At 38.9% G+C, this 10260-nt stretch overlaps 2 protein-coding genes and 1 pseudogene across 8 annotated transcripts; all 3 read right to left on the reverse strand.

The window, feature by feature from the left end:
• Positions 1 to 1342: 1342 nt before the first annotated feature.
• Positions 1343 to 1962, reverse strand: LOC112281242 (uncharacterized). Its single transcript, XM_073533614.2, has 2 exons — positions 1829 to 1962; positions 1343 to 1519 (listed from the first exon to the last, which is right to left on the reverse strand). Exons 1-2 carry the CDS (start codon positions 1936 to 1938, stop codon positions 1360 to 1362), a joined length of 270 nt encoding a protein of 89 aa, XP_073389715.1. The 5' UTR covers positions 1939 to 1962; the 3' UTR covers positions 1343 to 1359.
• On the reverse strand, positions 1343 to 3213 carry LOC141045332 (ATP-dependent zinc metalloprotease FTSH 2, chloroplastic pseudogene; annotated as a pseudogene). The gene is made up of 3 exons (XR_016502428.1): positions 3206 to 3213; positions 3008 to 3080; positions 1343 to 2798 (listed from the first exon to the last, which is right to left on the reverse strand). The product of XR_016502428.1 is annotated as an ATP-dependent zinc metalloprotease FTSH 2, chloroplastic pseudogene (transcript).
• A 621-nt stretch (positions 3214 to 3834) lies between these two features.
• Positions 3835 to 8980, reverse strand: LOC112281624 (uncharacterized). 6 transcript variants are annotated; one of them, XM_090249413.1, is made up of 6 exons: positions 8659 to 8980; positions 6270 to 7241; positions 5962 to 6030; positions 5445 to 5761; positions 5260 to 5343; positions 3835 to 5142 (listed from the first exon to the last, which is right to left on the reverse strand). In XM_090249413.1, exons 2-6 carry the CDS (start codon positions 6805 to 6807, stop codon positions 4180 to 4182), a joined length of 1971 nt encoding a protein of 656 aa, XP_090105539.1. In that variant the 5' UTR covers positions 6808 to 7241; positions 8659 to 8980; the 3' UTR covers positions 3835 to 4179. The 6 variants fall into 6 exon arrangements, with proteins under 6 accessions (XP_090105539.1, XP_090105538.1, XP_090105535.1 ...); XM_090249412.1 differs by having other exon boundaries at positions 5962 to 6051; XM_090249409.1 differs by having other exon boundaries at positions 5962 to 6060; positions 8659 to 8977.
• Between the last annotated feature and the right edge of the window lie 1280 nt (positions 8981 to 10260).

The following is a 10260-nucleotide window of genomic DNA, read 5'->3' on the forward strand; positions in this document are numbered from 1 at the left end:
TATACTACAAAATTAAATAAAAATATATAAAAACATATCAATTAGATATTACTTTCTTTCTAAATTAAAAGAGGTTTTTTAAATATTGATTAGTTTTTTAAAATTTATATAGATATTTTATGTGTAATAGATGTCTATATTATTTAAATAAATAGAAGTAAATAGAAATAAATAAAACATATTAGATAAATAATATCTTTTCAAAAAAACTTTAAAGAGTCTCGAAGATGAAAATTAGATCTTTAGATTCCTGTAGATATGCTATGTTGCTATTAAAACTTATCTTATAAGTCTCATATTTTTAAAAGTCATGTTGGAAGTAACTTATAACTTGATGCTTAGATGACAAAAATTACAACTCTTAAAGAACTTTTACAAGGTTTTTTTTAGTAGCAAATATATATAAAGATAAGAACAAAATCATATCATTCTTGTCAATATCTTTTTTGCATTAAAATATAAGTTCAAGATGCTTTGGTTTCTTTGTAATTGACAATATTCATTCTTATATTTTTTATCTTATGTTTGTTTTTTTTCTTCTTTATTTTTTCTATTCTTTAATAATATATGAGTGTATAATCTTTTGGATTTTGTTTAGATTCATGTTTTTAAAACCATGTAGCTATTATAATAAGAATTTATAATTATTTTTAATACAAGTTCTTATTATAAACATGTTTTAATTAGATAATTTTAATAAATTTAAGATATAAAATTATAAGGATTTTTTTCCTAATTAATTTTTTAATCTTTTACATCCAAATTATAAAGATAATATTTTTTAAATATTATATTTTTCTATTCTTTTCACACCATCAATATTTATATTTTTATAGTGTATTATATATAGGACCAATATACAACTATTACAATAATAATATTAAAAATAAAGTAAAAGAATGAAATACAAAAATTCAAGTTCAAATTCAAATTCAAAATTAAAATAGAATTTAGATGATAGTAAAATAATCCAATAAAAAGATAAAAATTATGACATAGTCTTTTTTATTTTTAATTAATAGAAAAATAATTTAATTCTTTTGTTACCATCTTATTTTATAATATCTTTAAAACTCAATACTCTTTTATTAAAAAATCTTAATAAAGAAAAGTCCCCTATAAGACTTTTGAGCAATGATTTTTTAATGAAAGAAGGCCCATTAAAGCCCATGAAGTAATGTTTAACATGTAAAAAAGTATGACCATCTAATTGTTTAGAAAATAAATCAATTCTATATGTGTCTTATAGAATAAAAGTCTTAAAATTGTAAAGAAATTTATTATATAAAACTTTATACCTTATACAAAATACTTTGAAAATCACTTGTAAAATATGCCAAACTAATCATTGATGTAATTTTATTGCAAGTTGCTAAATAAGCTAATACTCACATTAATGTCACCAAAAGACATCTGCCTTAGCTGCCCTACCACAGACACCACCAACCATATAAACAAATATATGGTGATTCGAATCCAAAGTCGGATCTCCTCCCGAAGTGAGACCATGGTATTGACCCTACGAGTGGCACAGACTTTCTGAGTGCATCATGACTGAAATTGTACAATACAATGATAACATAAAATTTCACTATCAAGCCACGGCACTTCAGTGTACATGAAAAACAAAATTTAATACATCAAAAGCCGCTGCATACATTTAAGTAATCTCAAAACAATACATCGGATATTCTTCCTAGCCTTCTTGATGTATTGTTTTGAGATTACTTAAAATGTCAAGGTTTCTACTCGCAGATGGCATGGCCAACTTCGTGGTATGCAACACAACTCTTGCTATCGCCGTCTGTCACGATGATGCCCTGCTTACCTTACCAGCCACGTCTTTCCCTGCCTCCCAGTCAAGATAACTGCCTCGTTCAGCATGTTAGCCAGATCAGCTCCCCTGAAACCTGGTGTTCGCTTGGCAATAGTCTCCATAGACGCATCATCGGCAAACTTTACGTTGCTTGTGCGTACCTCGAGTATTTCAGTTCTTCGATTCACATCAGGCACCTCTACCGACAGCCATATCAAACCATCTCCACACTACAAAACAACCATAATGGAGTCAAAATCAGGAATAAGGTGATCATTAGATTAAGTTCACAAACCAAAACATGACGAAGTAGCTTTCCCTGTTTGTCAACTCGTCCAGGACATAGCAGAGTGGCGTCGAGATTATCAGCCTGTTATAGCTGCTATAACAATCACCCCGGTGTTGCCTGCGGAACCATCCATCTCACTCAACAATTGATTCAGCGTCTGTTCTCGCTCATCGTCGCCTCCACCAGTTCGAGTTCTTCTTCGTCTTCCAACGGCATCAATCTCGTCAACAAACACAATGCAAGGAGCATTCTTCCTAGCCTTCTTGATCAAGTCTCTAACACGGGAAGCCCCCACTACCACAAATATTGCCACGGACTCTGACTCTAAGATGGAGAAGAATGTCACACCAGCTTCACAAAGATGGCCTCAGCCAGGACAGTTTTGCCTCGTACCAAGCGGACAGACCAGCAACACTCCCTTGGAGATCTTGGCACCTACGGGGGCAAACCTCTCAAGCGGGTTCAGAAATTCCATAACTTCCATGAAGTCCTGCTTCACTTCGTTTACTCCTGCAACGTCCTGGAAGATGATTCCCGTATTGGGTCCAATCTGGATTTCCCCTCTGATTTCCCAAAAGTCATTGGGTTAACGGGGATGCCAGGACCCATACCTCCCTGGAACTCTGAGACAAGAAGAACAGACCTCTCACGATCAACAAGGGGAGAGACATTTTCCACGGGATTTACTTGGTTCTAAGGGTTCTCTTGAGAATTCTCGCTGTTCAGCGCCATCGCAAATTCAAGAAATGCAAAATCCTCGAAACCCAATAACCGAAACTTGAAGACTTGCAGTCTGCTCTGTGTAGCCAACTGCAGTGCCTAATTCAGCAGGACTCTCAACTTGGCAGAACTCTCAATCGAAAGGCATCTATTCGAAGAAGATAACACAGAATCATCGCTACGTAACCGGGGAAGAGTGGAGGAGTCTGGGAGACACTTTCGCCCACATAGTACAGAGGGGCGTCAGAGAAAGAGCTGTTCACCAAAGAACAGTCTTTCTGCACTGTCAGAGAACGGTATTTTGATCTGTTCTGTGCGTCGTGAATAAATCTCCAAAGACTTGGGGCGTGAGGCAACGAACGAAGATTTAAGGAAGAGACTGTCCCATTGCCACTTGTTACAGAGCTCTCTACTGTCGAGCTCACTTTTTGTCTCCTGGTTTGTTCTAATGGCTTACATTTTCCTTGACCGCTGCTTATGCAATGCTGCCGCTTTTATGCGGTGAAGTTGACGGGATTCGTATGGCGGTTCCAATTGCTTCACATGCGTCCGTCTAATTTTCAGTTAAAAATAGTTATGACAAACTAGAAACTTCATGATTAAATAAGCAAACACTGCTCTGGCAGTTGCAGTCGCTGTCATTTGAGGATCATGCCTGGATTGTCACGCGATCATTACTCGTAATAAATCCAACAATGTTGTGAGCCAAGACGGGATTCGGACATGTCAACTTATAATCCTGCAAATTAAAAGCATTCCGTAGAAGCGTGAAAAGAAAAACTATAATTGCACCACATTCTCCTCAAGTCTAGCTATACCCTAAACTGATGACAGAGCCGCATCTTAATAAAAGAAAAGCTTCCTATTTTCCTATAGCAAACGAAGTAGAAAAGAATGCTAGCATCTTGAACTAATTCCAATGCCAAGCATTGTGAACAACCGTAACAATTGTTAAGTCTGCAGCATTGTCCACATAACGTCAAATTCGAGATCCTGTAACAATTGAGAATGTGAAAAACTTGCTTGCTTTTACAAAATTGTAATTCTGTGACGTATAACGACCATTGATCGTGAGTGTACCATTTTACATCTATGATTGAGAGTTGTATAGAGTCAAAATTTATCGAGACATGAAGTGTCACTTCAGATCCGGGTGAACTGTCACCTATCAGAAACCTCTAGCATACTAGAGAGTGGAGTAACCAGGATTGTGGTGTACAAAAGTTTCCGAAGGTTAAAAAGAAAACCTTACTTCGGTAACAAAAAAAGAAGACATACAAGGGTGCGGCAGGATCGTGCTATCTACTCCGCAAAATCTCAAATGAAGCCGGATGGGCTTCACAGTCGAGGTCGATTATGTTGTGGTCTTCCTCGAGCGCCAGCCTCTTTGGTTAGCCCCCATTTTCTGAGAGGAAGCGCCCACGTCCTGGCCAGAACCTTCCGTTTCGTCCCCGTCCACTGTATCGCTGCTGGCAGGTTGATGTCTTCTGTTGGGCTCCACGTCTTGTCCACTTGATTGTTCTATACTTTGATTTGGATTCCCAGACACGCTCAGCAGGGCTAAAACATCGCCATGAATCGGACCCTGAGACCAGACAGGTGGCCCCTGGGAAGCAACATTCAACCCCATTGAGGAAGGACTCAGGGGCGCCTTCATCTTTACGTCGGCGATTTGTCGCTGTCTCAAAGATCTATCAAATTCATTTACCACATATGTGCATTTCGAAGGCCCAGGAGCGGGAGGAATCATATGTATATCCAGAGGACCAGGTTTGTGACCTAGCACCCGGTCGAGCTCGCTGATCACAAACGAAGCTTGATTCCAGTTGGGCATCGATGAAGGCAATGGTAATCCCTGCTGCTGCCTCAGTATTCTATCTACATCACTTATGTGCGGCGGGAGTCGTGATGACTTGCTAGCTGTCATAGACTCCATTTTCTGTACATCAAATATATGAGGAAGAAGCCGGTTGGTTCGCGGTGCTGGACTGTGAGGCTCTCCTGTCCATGGCCTAACAACCCTTTCCTTGTCCCGCGCAATTTGAACAGGCTCCAGAAGTGGAACAGGAAGCTGGGAGAAGTCCACCTGAATGTCAGGTACTGCCTGTCTCGGCGTCTTATCACCAGAACAGTTGCCATTCTGCGTAGACCTATCCTTCGGAGGAGCTTGCCCCTGAGAATGAGACCCTCCTGAAGCGTATTGCGCTTGCATCTGGTTGAAGAACTGCTCAGTGTGCGCTTGCAGAATCGCCTGAAGCTCTGCTTGAAGCGACCGCGTGGCCTCATGCACATGTGCCTGCATTTGAGCACTAATCACCTGGAAATCGACAACTTTGCATATGAGGCACATTTAGAGCTCTCACAAACAAGATTTGATTCCCACATCAGATCCACATCACATAGAAAATATAAAGTAAGATTATTATTAACTGACCTGAAGCTGCAGCCGTACTTGAGTGAAGAGAGACTGCATCTGGGCAAGCAGACGCTGATTGCTAATGTCCACCATTTCCACTACCTGGTGAACTTCCACCGAAATGTTAGAAAGGAAGGACGAGCAATTTTTAAAGCCAATTTCATATTCGATGCATGATGATGACATTTAACGAGAAAACACACCTGTTCATTAAGCATCCGCACCCGATTCCAAACAGCCTCACTTTGCGCACCAAGACGGGTTTCTAAAGAGGCTAAATTTGGCGGACCATCCCAGTGTAGAGTGCTGCTTCGCTGCGCAACGTTCAATTCGTTGAACCGAGGAGTATCCAAGGGCGGTGGGACATTGAAATGGATTGGCTTAACAGACTCTATGTTGAGTGGATCGATACTCTCCAATCTACCATCTGTTGATGCTGGGGCTCCAACAGGAGATGCTGAGGAGGACCGTTTTCTTTTCTGTCCAGAGGTGGATGGTTTTTGATCAGCTCCAGGTGGTGCTGAGTAGAATAAACAAAGGGATTACCAGTGTCAGCAGCAGATGCGAGATTCTAATGATGTTGTAGCCTGACACTGGACGAATATTATTGAAACGCTGCAGAATCCTCCTAGCAGTGCTGTCACTCAGTTCACATTTACGCTTTCAATGCAGCGCAATACCAACTCTCTAGTACAATAAAATATTGTCACTAACACTGACCTCCAATTTTGTATTTTAAGGACTGCAGCGATTCTCCACTTGTGGCTCTAGCTTGAAGTCGCGCAAAGTCTGACATAGACCCAACGCCATCTGAAGAGCCTATAGGACATTTAATTTAAAATCTCCGCAAGGTATCAAAGCAAGAAAAGTAGTTACCTAAATAACGAGCGTACAACTCGACGATCACGCATTCAATAAAGAAACATATCCTGACTTATTATGAGGCTAACATAAATCAAGGCCTCGTGCTTTCACTTCAGACTGATATCACATAAAACATAATCGAAAAGGAACACGTGTGAACATACCACCAGAATGTTGAGGAGTTGCACCAGGAGCAGGGACAGATGGACCTGTTTGCTGAGGTTCAGCGACTCCCTTATCAACCACTAGTGCAGAAGAAATAGCATGCAAGGGCCTGTCACTATCCACCTCAGACTCCGGTGTTCCTGTTTGTTTGAGATCGGGATCAAGAAATGAAACCAATATATTGAAAACTTCCTCGTCCAATGCCCCAGGCAGCTTCAGCTCTCTCCTTTTCTTCTCCTTCATCTTCCAATACGACTCCAATCCTTCCTTTCTCTGCCAGTCTCGAACTTTCTTGTAATCAAGATAAAGACCTTTACTCCACCTGCTATTGCACTGTGCACCTGAGCGTGTAACACCATGGCTACGACAGAACTTGGAGATATTCTCCCACTTGTCACCAGCGGTACCTACTGCACTCTTGGAGGCTACATCATGAGCTTCATCTTCCCTAGCCTTCAAAGCATTTGCTAGGACCACAGTCTCAGACCGAGTCCAGCGGTGCCCCACTGCATGTTCTTCCTCCCCTCCACCCTCCATTTACTCGACTGCCTTAATCGAATGCAATGATATGGAGGTGACATACCATTCGGTTGGAAGTCTGACTCGATTACTTTAAACTGAAAAAATCCTCGTTCGGCTTAGAACAGCCACTTGGAGCAACTCGGATCATAATACTACCGCCTTCAGAGACACCTTTCAACATCCATGCGACCTTTGAACTGATGTTCTCTGATCTTAATTTAAAATGTGGCCAGCTCAATACACCGATGAATTACGTCATGCTTTGCCCTAATTACCTGCAATGTGCGAGTATGGTGGTCACTGGAGGAATACCAAATTCGGCCCTATTCAGAGGTTTGTATTAGTTCTGGTGGAGGAAAGCCCGTGGTTTGCGAAGGCCGCTGCTTGAAATCCGTGAGGACTTGTAATAATTAATACATGTGTCAATATTACAGAAGAAGAGGTCAATCCTGTAAAAAAATAAAGCCAAGTTAAAAAATAGTTCAATATATAAATAAATGTTCATAGTTAACTTGCAGTAACAACAGAGAAATTCGAACAAATAGAACAGTAGCACGAGTAGCAAAATCAGAATACCCAATCCTATGTGATGATTTACAGGAACTATGTAAATGGTTATTTCACTCACTAAATGAGAGATGCATGCACCAAATACAAAGACTTGCATCAGGATGATACCAATTACACAATGATTAGACACAAGGTATAGGCCCCACTGTTGGCCCGCACAGCTGTACTGAGAAAAACAAACACTAGGGTTCTGTCTCACAAAGACCTAAGTGCTCGTCCAAGGGCAGCTACCTGCTTCAACTATGTTCAACAGAACGAAATTACTCGATCTTAAGATATGAAGCCAAGACACGCTTAATGCTGTAATGAAGCATATGTAGAAGCGGCTAGACTTTCTTGCTACAATGAACATAATCGATAAAATAATAATAATAATAAGTGAAAAAAAAGGCAATCATGAGCCCGAGGGGTTCCTCTTCATACTTTAATACATGATTAGTTTCACAATAAAAATATGAAAATGTTGTTACCTCAAACATAAACTTCATGCCTTGCGCACAGACACACACGTGAAAAACACATCTCACTAGAAGGGACAATACCAAATAATATGACGGCAAATTTATTCAACCCCCTCAAGTATTGATTTCGGAAGAATAAAGCATATGCGTAACTTCCCAAGCTCGAACCGAAAGAAACTAAAAAGAATGGTCTCGTAAATTATCGGCTTGTAGTCACAGATAATACCTCAAGGCCCAGAAGCGGTAACTACCTAGATGTAGGAGGGTAATCTCCTGAAAAAATACTTAACATGATAATTAAACTGTACCCCGACTTAACACACAACAAGCTTCAACAACACTCCTACACGAGTTATCAAACTTTTGAAACTCACATGTCCCGCACACTTGCAATATGATCAACGCCACTGGTAGCTATAAAAATCTGGTACGTTTCGGGCGAAGAAGGACTTCGCTCGAACGTTGAATTTTTCAGCGCCTACCGAAGCATCAAGAAATGGTCAAAAGAAGACAATAAATTTTTAATTCATTTCGTGCAAGGAAAAATCTGGTACCAAAACACATTCATCTCGACAACTTTCTCAAGCTAAGCTCAAGGAAGGGAACATTCCACCACGTACCGAAAACCATTCTCCCTGAAACACACAACCCTCCACCATCCCTCCATTACCAAAACCCCTCCAACCGAACAACAACATCATCGTTTACCATCATCTCCCAACTATGTAGCACCCGAAGACGCTCCAAACAACAACCTCTCTCATAAAACTCAAAAAAGAAAAAAAAAAAAAAAAAAAAAAAGGAGAGAGAGAGAGAGAGAGACTGCGTAGCTCACTTGTACACGACCAATCTCGAACAAACACCAGGCATCAAAAGTGGATGCCATGAAACTCGAGCAAGGATTAGAAATCTGGATGGGAGGAACACTAGGGCATGGCCATCCATGGCATCGGCATCGACATCCTCCCCTGGTCTCCCCACTTCATATCCCTCAACAACGAAAGGAAAGGAAATCGGACCAGCACCACCACCATTCAGACCCAGACTCAGGTAGGAAGGCTGGCAGACTCCACTCTTCATTCATTTCTTCCTTCGCTTTCTCCATTACTCCCTTTCCTTTCCTTCCCTTCCCTTCCACGTCGGTCGCACCGGCCTCAAAGACCCTAAACTAATAACCCTGCCCATCCCATCTACACTTCTCGTACATCCTCCTCGCTGTACGACCCCCCCCCCGTCTTATCTACCGTTACGCCAGAATTAGCGTGGCCGACAATCGCTACCTCCTCCATGAACGTGAACCATGAATACATGAATACATGACCCTGAGAGAGAGACCCCGTACACACACACCGGTGTAATTGGTTTCCCTTTCCCTACTGAGACGACTCGCTCTTGGTCTCCAGCACCGGGTGCAGCCGGTGTTATTCTGGTGAGCGACTTCTTTCCGCCGCCAAAATAGGTTTCCGCCGGGTGCCTCCGGTGGCTTGAATAAATGTCACGTGAAGGTACAAAATCGCGCTACGAAATTACGCTGTTCACACGGGGTACCGTAGATCTGCTAGCACAAAATGTTGCATCACTGCGCTATGGGGAACCTGTAGAAATATTTAGATGAATAACTAGTAATGATGTTGATTGATGATTAAAAATGAATAATTACTCATTTCTCTACAAGTTTACATATCCAAATACTATATTTACACATTAAAATTCTGTAAAAATATCTGATTTTATTTATGTACATTTAATTTGCACTTTTCTACAACTATATAAAAATAATAATCTTTTTTTTATAAAAAATGATATTTATTTTTTGTAAATTAAAAATTTGAATGTTAAACTGATGTGTTTTGATAATTTGGACTTAAATATTTTGTATTTTTATTTTGGTAGGAAACTTGTAAAAATAATAGTAGTAGATTTTAAAGATTTATAATAATAACTCATTTCAAAATATCATTTTTATTTATAATTTTTATATAAATTTTAAAATTTCTTAATTCTCACCTTTTAGTAATTATATATGTATTTTTAACTACATATTTATTATTCTTTTATTTTTTGAATGAATATGAATTCAAAAAAAAAATATTCATTACATTTATTTATTATTTTTGAGATGACTTCATTTTTATTCAATTTTTTAATATATATATATATATATATATATATATATATTTAATTTTAGTGTTTCAATATATTAAATTTTAAATACACAAATATTCATTGAGTTTCTATAATTTATTGGTTTATAATAAAGTGCATAAGACTTCTTGTAAAGTTGTTATTTAGTTTTTAAAAGTTTAAAGTCTTTAAATTAAACCTTTATAATAATATATATATATATATATATATATATATGTTAAAAATAGATATAAATAATTATACATGATAAATTATTAATAATTATAAAAACAATTATATTGCATCAAAATTA

Source organism: Physcomitrium patens, chromosome 4 (assembly GCF_059467195.1).
Source record: "Physcomitrium patens ecotype Gransden chromosome 4, ASM5946719v1, whole genome shotgun sequence".
Taxonomy (NCBI): domain Eukaryota; kingdom Viridiplantae; phylum Streptophyta; class Bryopsida; order Funariales; family Funariaceae; genus Physcomitrium; species Physcomitrium patens.

Coding starts and splice junctions, on each gene's coding strand:
- LOC112281242 (XM_073533614.2), bottom strand. CDS start 1,938: ATGGAGACTATTGCCAAGCGAACACCAGGTTTCAGGGGAGCTGATCTG. Junction 1,520..1,828: donor GGAAAGACGTGGCTGGTAAG/GTAAGCAGGGCA, acceptor TGCCACTCGTAG/GGTCAATACCATGGTCTCAC.
- LOC112281624 (XM_090249409.1), bottom strand. CDS start 6,807: ATGGAGGGTGGAGGGGAGGAAGAACATGCAGTGGGGCACCGCTGGACT. Junction 5,762..5,961: donor CTTAAAATACAAAATTGGAG/GTCAGTGTTAGT, acceptor TATTCTACTCAG/CACCACCTGGAGCTGATCAA. Junction 5,143..5,259: donor AAGTACGGCTGCAGCTTCAG/GTCAGTTAATAA, acceptor GTCGATTTCCAG/GTGATTAGTGCTCAAATGCA.